The 19495-nt window shown below is 40.4% G+C and overlaps 3 protein-coding genes across 3 annotated transcripts in view; all 3 read right to left on the bottom strand.

The window, feature by feature from the left end:
* Positions 1-589: 589 nt before the first annotated feature.
* Positions 590-5255, bottom strand: mcrip1 (MAPK regulated corepressor interacting protein 1). The gene is made up of 5 exons (XM_020597764.1): positions 5052-5255; positions 3721-3813; positions 3384-3502; positions 1462-1566; positions 590-1349 (listed from the first exon to the last, which is right to left on the bottom strand). The coding sequence occupies exons 2-5, from the start codon at positions 3726-3728 to the stop codon at positions 1285-1287; spliced, it is 297 nt and encodes a 98-aa protein (XP_020453420.1). The 5' UTR covers positions 3729-3813; positions 5052-5255; the 3' UTR covers positions 590-1284.
* A 790-nt stretch (positions 5256-6045) lies between these two features.
* Positions 6046-7807, bottom strand: ppp1r27a (protein phosphatase 1, regulatory subunit 27a). Its single transcript, XM_020597820.1, has 3 exons — positions 7375-7807; positions 7047-7197; positions 6046-6827 (listed from the first exon to the last, which is right to left on the bottom strand). Exons 1-3 carry the CDS (start codon positions 7805-7807, stop codon positions 6704-6706), a joined length of 708 nt encoding a protein of 235 aa, XP_020453476.1. The 3' UTR covers positions 6046-6703.
* A 6794-nt stretch (positions 7808-14601) lies between these two features.
* Positions 14602-19495, bottom strand: part of pecam1a (platelet and endothelial cell adhesion molecule 1a) — a 10459-nt gene continuing 5565 nt past the window's right edge. Inside the window, exons 11-14 of the mRNA XM_020597819.1 lie at positions 19461-19491; positions 18727-18807; positions 17651-17673; positions 14602-16769 (exon numbers count right to left, since the gene is read on the bottom strand). Coding sequence (XP_020453475.1) covers positions 16602-16769; positions 17651-17673; positions 18727-18807; positions 19461-19491 — 303 coding nt within the window. The 3' untranslated portion in view covers positions 14602-16601. The remainder of the gene's footprint in view (positions 16770-17650; positions 17674-18726; positions 18808-19460; positions 19492-19495) is intronic.

Raw genomic sequence — 19495 nt, 5'->3', positions numbered from 1 at the left:
ATGTGTATGCGGATGAGAGATTGCCTATTAAACATTACAGTACCATTTACATTAATCGGCGTGCTGGACTGTATCATGTCATTAGCAACCCATTTATAGTTTAAGTTTTGCTTCACAGATTCAAATCAGTTGAGCAGAAAACCTGCAACAGTTTCTATAATTAAAAGCAAACATGCTTAAATTTGGCTGCCTCAATATTCCTAAATATCAATGCTCAGACAAAATATATCAACTTTCGGTGAAGCGTTATGAAGCAAATTATTGACAAATTAAGCAAATTAACTGCCATTAGTTGCACCTCTACAATCAGTATAAAAACGATATATTGTTTCTATCTGACTTAATAGAATTGCATCTACTGTAAAATTAAGGGGAAGTTCAACTTCCCTTCTCCTCATTCAGTCTCTTTAGTTCAAAAGGAACCTATTCTCTTTTTAAAATCTTGATGTACTATTCGTAAAACACTAAGTTTATGTTTGTGACATAAAATCATGTAGCTGCATTCAGTCATGTGATATAGTCTGATGTTATAAACCTACAATAAAATGCAATCTGTACAATGTTTGTGTTGGATCAATATAAGCAGGAGTACTGTAAAAGTCTTTTATTCAACATTTTCTTTCAAGGCTTAGGGAGGGGTGTTAACCAAGGGCAGCAAACTTGGGGAGGTCACTACTTAGTAAAGTCCATTTGAGGGCAAGAAATATTTGAATAAAAATGTTGGCCTTCTACATTGCATTTGGCTTCTGAAACTTGCCCATAAAATATGAATCCAATGTGACCTTCTACAATTTATCGATTAAACTATCTTCCCACACAAACAAATAGGAGTCAGCCCTTTCGCATTTTACTCCAAAGTCATATAAGTAGCAGTAGTAAAGAAAACAGGGTTTGTATTTAAGACTGCAGCCGTTTGTGTCCTGCGGAGAGTGACAGCAGTTTGTACCTCAGCATCAGTTGTCAGCAAATTATGATGAAAGTCTGAATGAGTCCCATCCACATAAAGAAAGTACATGTGAAGATTTTGTGACTTAAAAAAACATGAACCAAGAGAAGGGAGAATTTGTGCTCCCTGAAATCCCAGTTCTTTCCTTCTTAGTCAGCTGTAGTGGGTAAAAAAAAAAAAAAGAAAAAAGACAGGGGTATGTTCCAGAGTTTAGAAATGACACTGGCATTCTGTCTTAGACTGGCCAACAGGGCAGACTTTCTGGCTGACAGAGGGTTGATGGAGGAAACGTTCTTGAGGATAATGGGTGGGAAAAAGGGATTGGACCATCAACAAGACTAAGACTTCTTGGAGTCCTGTGTGTTGCGTTTCTTGAGGTCACTCAGGTCCACTGGTGTGAAAGCTGCAAGATTAGACAGAAACAATCTGTTACCTGGGATGTACTTGACTGATATAATCATTCAGTGTGACATAAAAATAAATCCACATCACTATTAAGTTACACAGAAACTTACAATGCAGGTTAGGATTTGGGTTCTTCTCGACATACTCCTGTGGTCCACGGTCATTACGTTCACTATTTTGTGTTGATCTGATGTCTCTGAGCACACACTGCCAGGCTGTGGAAGAGTAAACACAATGTTGTGTTCAAGCTAGGAAATTACTTGTTAGTAATGATATTAGACAAACTTCAGATAAATAAAAAACAGTGATGTGGCTTTTGGTAACTTGCAAACTTACTCTGTAGCTCATTTTTAAGTAACACTCAATATAAACTTATGTTTCTGTTTTTTTTTTATAAAACAGGGTGAAAATGTGGCAATGCCATTGCCCTTGTAATGGAAAAGGTAAAATTAATTATTTTAAACTTTATGAGTGTTGCTGTGTTTTGCCAATACGAAGTTGTATTTGCTGTGTATAAAATAATCTGATTGATGTGTTTTTCTGTTATTGTGTTCTGGAAACAGAACTATACTGTATGACTATAATCAGCTGGGTAAATAGGTACAGTGCATCCAGAAAGTATTCACAGCACTTAACTTTTTCCACATTTTGTTAGATTACAGCCTTATTCAAAAATGGATTAAATTCATTATTGTCCTCAAAATTCTACAAATAATACCCCATAATGACAATGTGAAAAAAGTTTGAAATCTTTGCAAATTTATTAAAAATAAAAAATGAAAAAAAATCACATGTACATAAGTATTCACAGCCTTTGCTCAATACTTTGTTGAAGCACCTTTAGCACCAATTACAGCCTCAAGTCTTTTTGAGTATGATGCTACAAGCTTGGCACACCTATTTTTGGGCAGTTTCTACCATTCTTCTTTGCAGTACCCCTCAGCTCCATCAGGTTGGATGGGGAGCATCGGTGCACAGCCATTTTCAGATCTCTCCAGAGATGTTCAATCGGGTTCAAGGCTGGGCTCAGGCTGGGCCACACAAGGACATTCACAGTTGTTGTCCTTTGTCAAGGATGTGTCTGTACATTGCTGCAGTCACTGTTCCCTCGATCCTGACTCGTCTCCCAGTTCCTGCCGCCGAAAAACATCCCCACAGCATGATGCTGCCACCACCATACTTCACTGTAGGGATGGTGTTGGCCAGGTGGTGAGCGATGCCTGGTTTCTTCCAGACATGACACTTGGCATTCAGGCCAAAGAGTTCAATCTTTGGTTCATCAGACCAGAGAGTTTTGTTTCTCGTGGTATGAGAATACTTCAGGTGCCTTTTGGCAAACTCCAGGCGGGCTGCCATGTGCCTTTTACTGAGGAGTGGTTTCCATCTGGCCACTATACCATTCAGGCCTGATTGGTGGAATGCTGCAGAGATGCTTGTTCTTCTGGAAGGTTCTCCTCTCTCTACAGAGAAATGCTGGAGCTCTTTCAGAGTGACCATCACGTTCTTGGACACCTCCCTGACTAAGGCCCTTCTCTCGTTCTTGGACACCTCCCTGACTAAGGCCCTTCTCTTTCACTGTATAGACTGTTGATCTGTACGTTTTTGTGTTAGTGAACAGTTTGTCTTTAGTAAGTTAGCCACATGAGTGGGTGTGTTTGTCTCATTATCGTTTCCTGAAAGACGTATATGTGCGATGTTAGCCTCCCTAAATATCAGCATGTTTCTCTGCCACTTCCCAGTTCACTGTGATCATGTATGGTTGTTGCCCTCACATTCCAGTGAGTGACAGATCTATCAACAATCATCCATTTAAAAAGAAAAATGGAATACAAGAAATTCAAACATAAATTATCTAAATACCTCAAAGTTTATCTTCCTGTTGCAGTTTTTGCTCCATGAAATTAACTTGGCCCAAAAATGTTTATGGGCAACATGGTTCAATTTGAACTCTAAGAGCTCTATTATTCTTATAAAAAAACTTCCATTATTCTGAAAGAATATTTGACCCATCAATCCTAGGTAGCATACTTACTGTCATGTATAAAGCGCACATTTTCCTCATGTGCCGGCGTGAAGAGCTCCCCACTGTTAGTAGGGGATCGGGGGCTTGAAGTCCGCTTGTAACTGTTCACCATCCTGGGAGCCGATGAGCTTCACAAACAAAAAAAAAACATCTAAATTAGCATCATTAGAGGCTTTTAACCAATGTTTGTTGCAAACTAAACTTTAGATTGTATTATTCTGTCTCCAAAGGCCAAAGAAGTACATCTCTAGAATTATATTTGTTAAAATATATAACTGTATAATTGTCACAATTACACAACTGTATTTGTGTATTAGCAGATAAGTGCAATAACGTTTTTCCAGACCTGGTCATTCTGTTTGCAGTCTGTGCTCGCTCCTCGCTCCTCTGTGGTGAGTGGATTTGAGAATACGAAGGCTCAGACGTCCTTGGCTAGATTCTAAAAATTAAAAACAGTGACAACTTCAGCATCCCCATATAATCTCAGAAGTCAGCTCCTGACATTGGTGGACTGTAAGTAAGCACATTTATTCACTTTACACAAGTACAATTTTGAGCTATTTGCACTTGAGTTTGTTTCTTTTCATGCAGCTTCATATTTCTACTCTAGTACATTTCAGAATGCAATACTGTACTTCTTACTATGCCAAATGTATCTGATAGTTTATAAAATATAAAGCTTTGTACTAAATTAGACTAACCAACAATATACTGTATGATTAGTGATTCATCAATAAGCTAATTTACAGAGAATTCATTTGTAAACATTTTGTTAATTGTCTAAAATAATTTTCCAAGCACAAATTCTAAATCAATTTTTCTCAACCAATTTTTAAAATAATTTTGAGGTTTGGACTATATTAAACAAAATAAGGATTATGAAGACGACACTGTGGGCTCAGGTTAATTGTGATGGCAAACAAACAATCAACTGATAAATAAGGGAAACAATCAGCAGAATAACCTAAAATAAAAATAATCACTATTATGATAATATACACAATAGTACAGAGTATAGTAACTATTTTGATAATCTATGGTTCAAGTTAGTTTTGAAAGAACATTAGTGAAACAATGCCAAATATAGTAACTAGACATTTAACTATTACAGTAAACTACTGACACTGCTCGTTAGCGCAGAGCTGAACTTGCTAGCTACCTGCAATGTAACAAAGTAAAATTTGTAACAAAACGGGTATTAAATCGTTGTTTCAAGCGTTAAATCAGTTTATATACAGTAAAGGTACGCTATGTGTGTGTGTGTAATAAAAAACAAATATTGACGTTAGCTAGCCAGGAGGCTTTTGTTTACGTTTTGACTTGAGTAGTTTTAGTAGTAGGCTACAAAGACAGACCCAGTGCTCAGATTTTCACGAACAAGAGTGTACATCGTGTCTAAAATAGCGTTTGTATTTTAGCATTCTTGCTCCTCCAGAGCTATGTTGGGAGAGACAGCCGACTATAGATTTGCTGACACCATAATTCCAGCTAACTTTAGCCAGCTAGCTACAGCAGTTAGCTGGTGATTTACATTATCTTGTCGCAACGTTAGCTTAAAACAGCTAACAGCTTATTAGCGTTGCCGGTACAACATATTTATTAGAAATAAGCCTGGCGTAATAATGCCAGTTTCCAAACTGTCAATTAAAGAAGACAGTGTTGTAATAGTCAACAAACCTTTTTTATCTTTCCTTTCGATTTCTTTTATTCAGAGACCGTGAACGCCGTTAGACCTGTCTAAAACGTTGCCAATGCCAACCAATCATTTCCGGGTAAAGAGACGGAAACGAAAGTGATCTCAAAACAATAACAGTCTGCTGATAATAAGAATAATCATACTTTAGTCTGGGCTATTTATTAAAATACAACAAAACTACAGATCTATGTACTAGCTGATTTACATGGTCTTTTCCCACCAGCTTTCTTTGAAAACCCCCATCTTAAAAATAAATAAATAAATAAACAGACTATTTTTCATTGCTTCTAATGTAAGCTATTTAGATTTTTACCCGATCGATACCACACCAGGATATTACTGTCCATAGTTCGCCATTAGCTAACACTGTGCATCTACCTGTTCATCTTCAGAATATACCTTTATTACTATTTTGGTTTCAGTGTATTATCACATATTTTAAAGCACCAGCAACAGAACCTGACTAAGCTGAGGGCTTGGCCCGTACCCCTGGTATAGTATCAGTGCTCTCCACAAAATGGTGGATGGCTGCAAAGCTACAGCTTGAAGTGAGCGTGATGAAAATGCTAATCTCTAATTAGCAAAATACATTTTCATTTTTAAACATACTCCTCAACAACAACGTCATATTTATAAAATGTTTCTTTATTCATGAAAATGTACAAAAATAAGACTTTCATTCATGTTTCTAGCACAGAAAACAGCAGCAGTAGGCCTTCGTTAAGAAATGTTGCAGCAGAAGTGCTGGTACAAAATAAACTTTGTGTGTTTTAATTTCTGATTTATACATAAGGATAAGGATAATCACCTTTATTGGCCAAGTATGTTACACACAAGGAATTTGTTTCCAGTACAGAACTGAGGAAGCCATCTGCGGCGCCGACTCACCCTGATGGCTCTAACCACTGGGGGTAACTTGGGGGTTCAGTGTCTTGCCCAAGGACACTTTGACATGTGGACTACAGGCACTGAGATTCGAACCTTCAGTTGGAGACGACTGCTCTACCCACTGAACCACAGTCACCCCACAACCACAGTCGCCCCACATATAGTATCAGTTGCTAATTTGGATGATCCTCTTTCTGCCCAGCAGTGAGGATACATAAATCTAGAGTTTTCTGTAAGATACATCTCAGCCCATAAGTGTAAATTCAAAACATAGCCATGACTGGGAAACGTAGTGAAAGTTCAGCCAGCTGTTGCTGAGCACTAATACAGTTGATACAACACTTAATCTGAAACAGTCTTCAGAAATGAATAACTATTCAGACCAAGACTATTGACAAGATGACAGTTTGATTCAGTGACACATTGCTGGTATTCTGTCACATCAGCAGAGTGAAGACAAATATTCACAAATTAACATTTAAAGTATGCTACACTGGCAGTATGATAAACACACAAATGTACAAAGTAAAATAAAATACCAGAAAAAAAGTTATAATAGAAAATAGTAATAATCTCATAGCATCTTTGCTACTCTTTTGAAACCAACCAACAGAACCTGCACCTTGCTCCATAGCCCAAGTTGTGGCTACAGTATGTTCTTCCACCCTGTTACAAACTTGTTGGATATTGTATACCATTAAATATGTTCTTTTAAATCGTTTCTGTCTCCTTTGTGGTTGTTCTCTCATGGGTCCTTTGCCATTGCAAACAGTTTGGCCAGTTCTTTGCAGTCTGGGTCAATTAGGTCTGCAGGCTTCTCTCCCTTTTCATTCTCTGCCTCTGTATTGGCTCCAATTGACAGCAGATAACTGAGTGAAGAATGAAGGAGAACATTTTTATTTAACAGAGGTTCTCAGATATGCAAAACACCACAGTTTACTGCAACTGATCTTATTAAATGGTAGTGGTTTTTGGTTTCATGGTTTCAACTCAGAGACCTAGTGACACTGCATGTGCTCAATTCATTCTCCATGTTATTCAAAACAAATATAGTTGGACATTCCAAATTTTAAAAAGTTAAGTGCTACCTGGCAATTTCTGGGTAGCCATCACTGCAGGCCATGTGAAGTGGCGTCCAGCCATCTTCGTCTCTCTGATTAACATCAGCTTCATATTTTACCAGCAGCTTCACCACCTCCAGGTTTCCTGTTAGCACAGCTTCATGTAGTGCTGCCATACCTGCACACAAGACCACATCAGTCCTCTGCAGCGGAACCGTGGACAGCCATGCAGTCAAGTCACTGTTTAACATGTGTGGCAATATTATCAGTCTAATTAGTTTAAGTTTTGAGTGCCTGCAGGGAATCATGCCAGACAACGTGTAGACAAAGTAGAAGCTGTAAAGTCCTTGCTTACCCGAGGGGAAGATTGTATCCACACGAACCTTCCTTGCTCTCATGAATCGACCAATTTGCTCCAGAGCTCCTTGGCGAACAATATCTTGGAAGATGATGTCATTGGGGAAGTGCACAGTTCTCTTTGCAGGCGTGGCTGGTTTATCAGATGCAGGGTCTTTCCGTGCTTGTGTGCGATGTGCTGAACTGTACCGTGACCCTCTGCTATAAGAAGGGGTGCATGTTGATGCAGCTTTGTAAGCGGATGTGTAATTTGTTTGGGTGCAATGTGTGTTATACTGTGTTGATGTGTATTTTGATGTAGAGGCATATGTGGATGTGAGTTGTGTCGGAGTGTGTGGTGGGGGGGTGTAATAGGCAGGCGTGTGATATGTTGGTGTGTACTGTGAACTGCGTGTGTACGTTGACACTGGTACATGGTAGTTGTACTTCATCCCTGCAGTGGTTGCAGCTCTGCTTCACCCTATGCTGTCAGACCAGGAGTAGGGAAGAGAGAAACCCAAGAGAACTCACCAATCCAATAAAAGCTCAGTATCCTTTGTTCTGCGTGTTTTTTTGTCGTCTCTTATTCCTTTAGTTTCCAGCTGCAGCAGCTCCTGCTGTTACTGCAAGACACAAACGCTTTTCAAATCCTTTGCTTCACTCCAATATGTCCCAGTCCCCTTCTTTAAAGTCATATGACCTTCTTTTCCTCTCCTGATGTGACTTTTCTCCTCAGAATCCTCGTCTGATGGGACAAGTGAGAGAGGACCCCTTTATACCCTCTGCGAGACTATTTTGGGGCCTAATATCAAGTGTCGCCAGCTTAGAAATGAGTGGCCCTTGTCCGGCTACTCCCATTTTACAGTCATATGCTCAGTGACACTACACCCCTAGATCATACAAATGTTGACAGGCAAAATGTTTTCTTTGAGTCTTGCTTGAAACTTTTTCCCACATAAACATCTAACCAACTAAAGATAGATGTCAGAGTGAAACACTGAGGCTCCAATGTATATTTGTAAGAGGCTTGGAAGGAAGTTATTTGCTCATTTTAGGATATTACAAGCAGTAATATGTGCCACTTTTCTGTGAATTATAGTCTCTTAGTGCTATCAATGTGAGTGATGTATTGCACAACCTATCAACTACAGCAAACAACAACAGAACATGATTTAATTTTGTCATGTGTTGCTGACTGGTCTGGCTCCAGAGTCAGTTTCCAGAGATTCAAAGTGCTTTTGCTCAGCTTGTCTGTGTTCCCGCTCATGTTCTCCCATGACCTGCAAGTCAGTCATGTGACACTTCATGCTTTCCCTTTACACCATAACCAGATACACCAATAAAAGTCTCCTAATGGGGGGATTATCTGTGGGAGTGCAGTCATGACCAGCTGAGGGGGGGCAAAGCAGCTAAATTCAGCCTTTTCCTTCAAACGCCACTGAAAAGTCACATGGTTGCAGCTATTTACAACAGTAAACATTTGCCATGCATGACATGTAGAGAAATGACAACTTACTAAATAAGCTCAGTGCATCATATAGACCAAATTGTTGCCTTTTCCCCAACTGAAATCCTATTGATATCGATGACTGTATGTGTCGGTAAAATCAATTTCTATATTTCAAATGGAAAATGTAGAGTAACACCGTAACTACCGTAGCGGTAGTGGCACCAGCTGTCCTTGGTAGAATTCTAATATGGGCTGGAACTGGCTCTCAAAGCCACTATTACACTGGCAGCACTGTAACAGAAGTAGATCAGCTGCCATGCTCACACTGTTGTTTCTCAGCACAACTTCAGTACCTTAAGAAATTATCTTGCTCCAGAGTTTGATCTCCTCTGGTTTAATTATAATCTCTGGTAATTTGTTGTAGCTTTCTGATGTGGTGTTGCACATTTCTACATATACATCACTTTAAGGCCATTATCAGTTAATTTCTTTAATGTGAAGAGCTGAGCTACCACAAATCATTTCATCATCTTCCTCCACTACTGGTCCCTAAACGGGGGGTGGGGTGGGGCAGGGTGAAAGAGGCTTAAAGCTAATGTCCTGACAAACTGAAGTGAGAGTATCTGAATATTTCACAGCTTGAGGAAGAGATTTTTAGAAGCAGCCATCAGGTTTCACTGTCTCTTAAATGGCAGTAAGGGGGTGCAGCGGTGTCCCTGAGCAAAGGTGACACTCCCTTCAAGTTTTCTTTGCTCCTCAGCACAGCAGCTTTATCTGCAGAAGAAATGAGAACCTCAGCTGGTGGAAAATGTTGTTTTGTCACAGGCCCACTCTGGGACACATGCCAGGGAGGGGTCTCACAGACCTCTTGCTAATAGTCTCCAGCTGCCCTCCTCTGCCCTTAGGTGTGCATGTTATGATATGTCAAATCACCAGCATTCAGGTGTATGGAGCACATCCAAAGGCATTATTAGTAACAATAATCACTGACAGAGTTAATGTGAAGAGATTTCACCTTTCAGCAGTGTCACTGAGTGAGTCAGCACACTCCCTAATATGTACTGCAAATGATTTAAACAAAAAAATCTGAGGTTTTGGAAACTTCTCTTTTTTTTGCTGAGTGTTAGATCTCATTTCTGTAAGGTAAATAAAAACTCACAGGTGCCTAACCTAGCTTAGCACAGTGCCTGGAAACAAAGGCAAACAGTCTCGTTCTGTCCAAAGTTACCAAAATCTGCCTGTCAGCACCTCTAAAGCTCCCCATTGTGCAGTTTGTTTGTTTGTAAACATACAAACAGTCTAAATTAACTGTTCATTACAGTCACTGACAAGTTCTGTTTTTTGTGGTAGAATGGTCCTGTTGTGTTTCTTCTTCTTTTTTTTTATGGCCTTTTCTTTAGGACTCGGTTCTGAGAGACCTTCAGGCTTTCTCCTTCTGGGAGGCCAAGGTCCTGTGAATTTAACATGTTTGATTTACTCTAAACAAGTTATATTTGACTGTCAGCTTCTGCTCCATTTGTTTCACTTTCGTACAGGGTTAGGCACTTAGGGACAAAGAGTTCAGGAGCTGAAGCCAATTGAATAACAATTTTAATAGCAGGCTGTCACAGAGGCTTATCACTGGGCTATACATATTACAAAAAAAGCTGGCTATGCATTCCTAAACACTCACTGCCTTGTGTGATTGAGGTAAGAAGCAGTTTGCTTCTAAAAATAGGAGTTGCGTAGCACCATTTTTGTGTATAGCATGTTATGAATGCAGGCTGCCATCCTCATATTGTTGTCCAAAAGGTCAGTGTTACACAAGCCTTTTGTAGCTTTGAAAGTTCTCGTCCGTGCCTCTTGCAGGGTTAAACAAGCCTCTTCTCAGAAGCCACCCTGATGTCCTGGGTACATGCAGTCCCGTGTGTGACAACAGGAGCAATATGTTTCTCACCAGGGAGCGCATGAACACACGTGCATAACAGGACGGGACCCACTACATTAGAGTCTGTTTTTGTTTTCTGATATCGACATCTGAGGAAGCAGATGAGAGGAAGACCAGGAAGCATTGCATAAGGATAAGGATAAGAGGAAGCATTGCATAAAGATAAGGATAAGAGGAAGCATTGCAGCTCAAACCTTACATACTTCCTTATTTGTCAGATGAGTTGTGTTTCTGCTGCTTTAGTTCTTTGAAAGTAACCCTGCTAAATAACCTACTAGCAAAATATCAGGCACCACAGAACTATTGAAGTTACCTAGATGTAACTCTAGCTTTTTGAGTACATGTGTAGCCCTTTAACTCAGGGCCATTAGGGATGTGCTGCACCCAGTACTTTGAAAATTAATTTCCAGTTCTTCCATAGGGGCTGGAAAGTTGATTCAGCAGTAAATACAGTACAAGATCATCTATTAAAAAGCCACTATTACAAATGTAATTATTCAGATGTCGAGTAAATATCAATTTTGTTTTTTAATAGTTGAGACTGAAAATCAGGTCAGTGTACTTATTGGAACCCTGAATCACTAACAGGTTTATTCTGAGGTCAGATGTAATTTGTTGGTGCCCCTCACTCTGAGATGGAACTGTCTTCATTCTTTCATCCCGCTGCACATGATGTAACAAGTCTCCTTTCAGCCTAAGTGAGTATCTCCCATTCCCAGTGTGTGTGTGTTTTTTTTACCATCTTGCTTGTCTGGACTCTTTTTGTCCAAGATTTACTTACAGTTTGACATAAAAACCAGAGATAATCTCAGTTGAATCCAACTGACTGTTACAGAAGCAACAAAACTCAATGAGTTATCACTGTAGTCATATTTTACAGTAATCATGTTGTAAACAACTTGGCTTGTACAGTTCATTGTCATATTATTAACTCATTAACGCTTAAGCCAGTTTTGCACAAAACAGTCACATAGTTACATTAACCCTGAATCGAAGTTACATGTTTCTGTTCATGTTCATTTGTTGCCACAGAGAGCTGTCATTACATTATAATGTGTAAGGAAATGAATTGCTCTGTGAAATTCATGGGGATTTCAGGTAAACTGTAGATGTTAACAGAGTTTTAAAAAATTAATTAATGTCATAGCTATGTGTAGATCTAAACAGTAGCAGGTGCAGGCTGGTGAAGATGAATAAAGTCTGCCCACTGGTGTTTTTGTTCCAAATGAAACACGCCTCTTCAGGCTGCATCTACCTGTTGGCATAAGAAAGGGCAGAACATTTGAACCTGGGCACTGCTTGACTTCTCCTTAACACTTTTTCCAGCGACCTATGCAGCCCAAAATTAAAAGGCTTCCAGTACAGCTGTGAATAAACAGCACAAGAAGGTTCAAAGTGTTTCCAGAGTTATCAGTATTCCATCCAATGTAGCACAACTGAAAAGAAGGGAGCGAACTGCTGCCCCACCGATGGATGCTGGTGCTGGCATTGACCAAGCATAAAGAATACTGCCCTGGACAGAGGTACAGCAGTGGCAGTAAACAGGCACCACAGCTGTCAGGGACACAGCGAGAGCTAGAGAGCTTAGAGGGAGTGCGAATAGCACCATGGTTGGGTGACTGTTTTTGTGAGGATCAGGTTACATTAGTCAAAGCCTGCATCCATGGAAAAGGTGGTCAGAAGTTAAAGGTTGTGCATAATTTACTGATGCATGGTTGCACAATAAGAGCACATGTTTCAGTCTGGAAATGATCAACGGTCAGTGAGTGACATGTGTCTAGTGAATCTCCTCCACTGTTGCTGTGATCTGACCTGGTTGCACAAGGTTATAATGAATTAATTTCTTGGATCTATCAGAGCTTAAGCAATTAAAGCTGGAGGACATCAAACAGACGGACTTACTAGATCTAACCTTTACACAGCATATGAAGGACAATGGAGCATTAGTCTGGCCTGCAGCCTTTATACAGCACATCCAAACCAAAACCTAACAAATCTAGCAACTGTTTCGCTCCTTATCAATAAGACATACGTTGGTTTGTCAATAATGTAATGTTTCAGCAATGCTGTTTGTAAAATTTATATGGAAACACCTTTTTTATTACAGGAAGAGTAATGGTGTAAAAACACAAGAGCTAAAAACTCACCTATACCATAGTGTTTCTAATGCAGAAACAAGATGGATGAGGTCTACACAGTGACTCCATTGCTGCATGTGAAGGCTACAAACAGCACTGGCTCTGGAAGGCCAAGTCAAAAACAGGATATTCCCAGAATGCATGTCACAGGGGTCAATACTATAATTTTAGCACAGCAGCCAATGGCAGATCAGGGGTCGAAAGGCTGGGTACGGTTACATGGCAGAGACACAAGCAGGGTATGTGTGTTAATAAAGAGGGGATGAAGGACCGGGCCTGCAATCTATCACTCAGATGGGTGACAAAGGAAAGGAAAGTATCTCAGTAAGGTGTTGGGCCACCACCAGCACAGCTTCAGTGCACCTCGGCATTGACTCTGAGCTCTACTGGAGGGATCAACACCCTCCCTGGAACAGCTATTCCTTCATATGGCGTTTTGATGATGATGATAGAGACGCTGTTTAACACATCACTCCAAAATCTCCCATGGCTGTTCAACTGGGTTAAGATCTGGTGACTGTGAAGGCCACAGCATTTGATTCGCACCATTTTCATTCTCATCAGACCATTTACTGATCCCTCATGCCTTATGGATGTGGGGCACTGACATCCTGGAAGAGACCACTCATTTTTTCAGAGTTTTCCTTTAAGTTGTCACCGTCCCTGTGCAACACATCCAAGCCCTGTTTCTTAGTTACCGCACCACAGGCAACATAAGCATTAGGCATGTGACAGCATAACTCTCTGGTGGTGGTGGTGGTGGTGGTACGTGCCTTGTACAGTAATATGAATCTCAACGGTCTGTCATGGTACATGAAGTCACACGTCATAACTTAGGGAACAGTAGTAAATCTGCCATCTTTCCTGTGACAGGCAGGTTTAATCTGAAGGAAGTGTACAGTGTCTGAAATGACCCACATTAACACACTCAGCAGTTTTGTAGCAAACACTCAGGTTTAAATGGGTGTAACATATGTTTGTGATTTTGCCTTTTGGCCTTTGTATCTGAAAGTAGAATCAATGCCAGTTCAGGCTCATGCTTTTTACTGTTTACTTATCCTCCAACAGCCCATCTGACGATACTCTATAACTTACACTCCTGATATTCATGCAATACAGTGTCAGGTCCTGTGTGCCTGATCCACTGTTCCCTCCTCTCAGGGCTGACCTCCTGGTTAAATAATATAATTAATAAACCTAGAGTCAACTCAGACGTGCTTCTATACTCAGAGCAGGAGTGACTTTTCATTTTGGCACATTGGAGCTGAAAGCCAGATGCCCCTGAGGACCCTGAAGAGGCCAGGAAGAGAGCTCGGAGGCTGAAGGAACGGTGGAAATATCCTACCACACCCTGGTGTCACATATGATGTAAACATTCCTATAGACTTACCACAGCTGCAGTAATGAAGCTCAGAGGTGGAGGAGGTGAAAGGCAGTTCTGTGAACTGGCATAACTCCAGGCAGGCACATAATGAGCATGAACACTTCATGTTCAGGCCAGCCTATACCTTAGTCTGTGCTAAGAATGGAGATAAGAGTGTGCAGGCTGTGTCAGGTGTTACAGACTCCCACTAGGATTTGATCTGCTGGTCAGAGCTTAGTGTCAAAAAGCAGATCCACATAATCCAGACTGACGACAACCATGAACTGAGTGAACCTGATATATACCCTCAAATCAAGGTCCAGAGTAGGACTTGTATCATTCTCCATTTATTTTGATACCGGACAGAATGTCAGTGACATAAAATAAGGGGAGAGAGATGAGAGATGACCCCTGACTCAGTTTCTGCTCTCTGCCACTAGGACATATTTCAGAACTTCTAATTAACCGACACAGAGGTCATCTCAGTGAGGCGTCCTCAGCCCTTTGGTCTGCACAGTGCATTTACAATGGTTGGTTTAGTAAAACAGTTGTACGCTAAAGCACATACTGAAGGGATCGTTGTAATACTTTTTCATAATGCCATCATATAATCAATCACAATAATTTGGAACAGTTCTTAAGTAAAACACAAAGAACAGTCACAGACATTTCAGTGCTTTAAGCTCACTCGGAAATAACTGACAGTACTGCTGTAGCTTAATGCTGCAGTTTAAGGGGTCGACACGTCCAATATATGTATTGATAGTGTTATAGTCCAGAAGTCACGTAATCATTAGCTGGCTGGTTAATCAATTAAATCATTTTTAAAGCTGAATCATGAATATGCCCTTGTTCTGGTTTGTTAAATGTGAGGCTTTACTTTGTTTTAAATCTCTGTAAATACTCTATGTTTGGGTTTGTATTGTTGGTGAAACAAACCCATTAATCTGAATGAGGGTCTGGAACACTGTGACTATTTTATGACATTTTATAGACTAATTATTAAATAACTAATTCAAGAAAAATAATCAGAATCTTGAGCCAGAGAAAGTCTTCTGACCTTGGATGCAATGTGTCAGTCTTGTTTAAAACCAGTTAAATCACTTACACCAGTACAATGTGCCCTCCTCTGTCTTGTATTCATTGTGCTGCACAAAGACATGTCACACCTCAAGCGATGCACACCTTACAGCATTCTTTGAAGCTTTACAAACTGGAAAATGAAACCAGTATTTCCTGATGCTGATGGACAACACAGTGAACGTCCTGGTCACATTCAAAGAGCTCACGGCCAGATGGCACTAAAGCCCTTTTTCCAACGCATGGTACTGGCTCAACTTGACTAGACTCTACTTGACTAGACTCTACTCGACTAGACTCTACTCGCCTTATTTGCTTTTCCATCACCTAGTACCAAAGCCGAGTAGAGCTGAGCAGAGTTGAGTCGAGTTGAGCCGGTACCAGACGATGGAAAAGGGGCTTAGGTTTCAATGCAGTACCGCCCTCTAGTGGTTTAAATAGAAGGCACTGGTTCTCACACATGAAGAGGAGCTTGCTGAATGCACTCCCAGTCATACCACTGTAGAATAATCCCACTACTTTGATGACCTAAAAGGCCTTTCTTCTTGTTGTTTTCTGCCGCCAGTGGAAGGACAGAGTTTGAATGTATTTTCCTTCGTGGTCACAACACACATCCCCTGTCTGTGGTTTGGCAAGAAAACCAGCAGTGAAGGAAAGAAGCACTTAGTAAAAACATTTTATTTGCCCTTCAGTGGCAAAGCCAGTGAATTTACAGCGTGGAATGTTCTTCGCAAAGCGTTACAAAAATTTAAAAACGATCATTAGTGCTTCTGGCCGTTCAAGGTCTTTCAGCACAAAAGGCTCCAGCTGCATTAGGCTGGATTCACACAGACTCCTGTCCTGTGTAAAAGCAACACAAGGGGTTGCATTGGTGTCGCTTCATGTACCGGTGAGACAATGAAATACGATCTGGGAAGTGCAGCTGGAGAAACAGATTTATTATTAAAGCTTATCGCAGGCCAAAAACATGGCACAGTGCTTTGTAGCACTCCCAACTGTGGAATGTTATCAGAGCACCATCTCTTGCATATATGTGACAGACCAATGCAGTCTCAAGCAAGACAATGTCATGTTGCATTGCAGAACAACTTGAATCAAATTTTTGCATCACTGACCACCTCCTTTAAAATGATGCCCCCCCCTACTGTGTCTACACACTTCTCTGACTCTAATGAATGACATGAACTGTGTGTTTTTGTGCAGAGTAACAGTCTACGTGAATGCGACCTAGACAACCCAGATAAAGAAGAGAATAAACATTCTTGTTGGTCAGTTACCAGTCTGGCTTTTACTCATTTCCAGCTATGTTTACATCTGCAGTGTTGTCAACCTTGTCGTGATAGCAATCCTGGACAGTGTGTTCTCCCTGGCTAGCATGGTCACAGTGGTCTCCTTGGTCTCCTTGGTCTCCGTTGTGATCCGTATCATGATTCATTTGCACATATTCCACTGACCCCTGTTGAGAGGGGACAAAAATGAAACATGAGGCTGATATGAAGAAAAAAACGGTTCTAAACTGAGCTGGGTCAATGAAACTGAAACGGGGAACAAGATACCTACTACATGACAGTGATGCATGTTATCAACGTGCATGACAAACTGACTGCTTATAATTAGTTGTGGCTGATAAAATAACATCAGCTCATTCATCAGGTAGTGAGAATATGCAGGAACAGCTACAGTTTTGCACTGATATATTATGATGAGACAAAGCTAAATTCCTCACAACTCAAAAGAGCATGGTAATATTTCAATTTATCTGCTCCAACTAACTTCTTGAAGGTTTACTGGATGGTGTACAGGAAAAAAACGATGTCATTTGATACTAATTATAGGGAAATTATAATGGAAAAGACACAAAGTTCTAAAATTCTAAGCTTATTTAGTTCAGTTAGTTTACAGTAAAGCAGTTGTTGATTTCCTGAGAGAAGCGCTCTCTTCATTTATGGCTGTATGAGAGAACATTAAACAACCAATCTGACACGCAGTACTCCTGAATGTGATGGGTGAAATGGATGGAGTGAGCTTTTAATTATTTGGAATCAATCAGTCTGAAAGAGGACCATCTGAACATGATTAGTGTCAAAGTTACATGATTCTTAGGTAATTATTAGTAAGTTATCATGAATTTCTGAACCAGGAAAATAAAATGTTAAGCAGCGCCCTACACTTTCAGTTACCTGTCTACAAACAATACAAATTGACTCCATATGGTTTCCGTTTATTGTACTGTGGCTGTTTGTGAGAGGTTTCCCTGAGCAAACACACAATAGATTTATGAGTGTGTGTGTGTGTGTGTGTGTGCTCTGTATGCTTGATGTGTGTGCTGTTACTTACGCAGTCAGTCTGCTCTGGAACACCTGCAAAAACAAAACCAGAAGGGGGGCTTGTATAGCCATCAGCAGTCCCATGAACAGGCCCCTGCTCCCAGGAAACTGGGACACACACATTCACACTACGACTTTCAGATGGGTGACAAACTAAGGGAAAAACCTGAATAAGTGAGCGGTCTCCCCCAAGATGACAGTGTCCCGATCCATAGGACGTTCATAGCGGATGGTTTGATTAGGATGAAAATGATGTGAATCATATGCTGTGGCCTTCACAGTCACCAGATCTCAACACAGTTGAACAGCTATGGGACGAGTTAGATGGCATCTCCATGACCATCATCACAACACCACGAGGGAAAGATGGTGTCCATCCCTCCAATAGAGTTCAGAAACTTGGAGAGTCAATGCCAAGGAGCACTGAAGCTGCTCTGCTGGTGGCCCAGCACCTTACTGAGACATTTTATATTGGTTTTTCCTTTAATTCATCTCCCATCTGTACATGCTCATAAAGTTTTTTCCCACAAGTGCATCTCTTCTTTGAGCAAAAAAGCTACACTTCCTTTACTTCTGCCTCATCACTGTGTGACACATGATGGCATTTAAACAGACAGCAGCTCTTAGGAGCCAATGACTCAAGAATGGTCAGGAGTGTCCCTGTGAGGATCTAACAATGGAGTGTGTTGCTCAGTGTACACACTGTTTGGCTCCAATTGTTGGAACAGGAAATTCTATGACGACTGCAGGAAGTGGACACCTGGTGACTGAGCCCCGCTTTAATGGGACATTCTTTTACTAACAATGCAGATGTTTACAGTTGGAGCTGACCCTGTTTCCGGGCCCTTTTTTTCATTCATCAGTGAGTGGCCTGAATTGTCTCACCATGGAACATATGAAGGATTTGAATGAGGAGCAGAATGTTAGCTGTACCTTGCATAGAGGTCCTCACTTCGCTGTAAACTGTGTCTGTGCCCTTTTTCACTGGACCTGTCATGGAACAAATATGTAACTAAAGGTAAAAAATAACTCAGTTTTACTTTGTTTGTACAGCTACCAAATATAAAAACTCAGCAGCCGTTTCACCTCTGTTCGGATCTGCCTGTCTGGTCTGCACCTCTGTGTCCTGAGGTTCTACAGCGGTCACACTGTTCTGGTCATCAGACTCTGCAGCACAAAATAGTGGCCAGTTAAACTTAATATAACATCTCAGATTATAGCAAACAAATAAAGTAATATTTAAAGGATAAGGCTGGTGACAGTCAATATTTTTCTTTCTTGTTCAAAAAATTTCCATGACAGACCAAAACTGTGACCCCTAAATTCTGACAGAGATAAAACCTATGTCTGTCTCAACATAAAACATCTGTGAAACATGCATGACTTGTGAATTTCCCCCACAGTTATAATAAATACTGGCACTATGAATCAATTCTACAAACACTGCTGTGATGCTGTAAATATTCATTAGTGCACCAAATGTGTATTAATCCGCAGCTGAAACTAGTCCCCAACAAATACTTCATTTACTCCTGTTTTAATATTTTTTTTTAAAGACTACACTGCCTAGCTGTTTTAGGAAACTGGCCTTTTTATAAAAATGTGACAATATACTTGTGACATGTTCATAATGTTTACATCTTCAGGAGCCAACAGGCTTGGGGATGAGGATTATCCCCAATAGTCAATGTAGGGACATCCTAAACTACTTGTTAGCTTTGGTCTTTTCATGGGAGCTGTTGACAATAAGAAAAACACACAATAACATCCGTGTCTGAAAAATAAATATATGCAAACAATTAAAAACTATGTATACTCACCAGAGCCTGATACGTGTTCGCTCCAAACACTCTTT

The sequence above is a fragment of the Monopterus albus genome, unplaced genomic scaffold (genome assembly GCF_001952655.1).
Source record: "Monopterus albus unplaced genomic scaffold, M_albus_1.0 scaffold35.1, whole genome shotgun sequence".
In the NCBI taxonomy this organism is placed as follows: Eukaryota; Metazoa; Chordata; class Actinopteri; order Synbranchiformes; family Synbranchidae; genus Monopterus; species Monopterus albus.
This window is presented reverse-complemented; position numbering and strand designations above follow the sequence as displayed.

Bases quoted from the DNA above. Each gene is read 5' to 3' on its own strand.
- mcrip1 (XM_020597764.1), bottom strand. The intron at 1,567-3,383 runs GTAAGTATGCTA...ACTCTTCCACAG, and splicing joins TGTGCGCTTTATACATGACA to CCTGGCAGTGTGTGCTCAGA. The intron at 1,350-1,461 runs GTAAGTTTCTGT...CTAATCTTGCAG, and splicing joins CCCAAATCCTAACCTGCATT to CTTTCACACCAGTGGACCTG.
- ppp1r27a (XM_020597820.1), bottom strand. From the start codon at position 7,807: ATGAAGTACAACTACCATGTACCAGTGTCAACGTACACACGCAGTTCA. The intron at 7,198-7,374 runs GTAAGCAAGGAC...TCTTGTGTGCAG, and splicing joins GGATACAATCTTCCCCTCGG to GTATGGCAGCACTACATGAA. The intron at 6,828-7,046 runs GTAGCACTTAAC...TTCTTCACTCAG, and splicing joins GGCTACCCAGAAATTGCCAG to TTATCTGCTGTCAATTGGAG.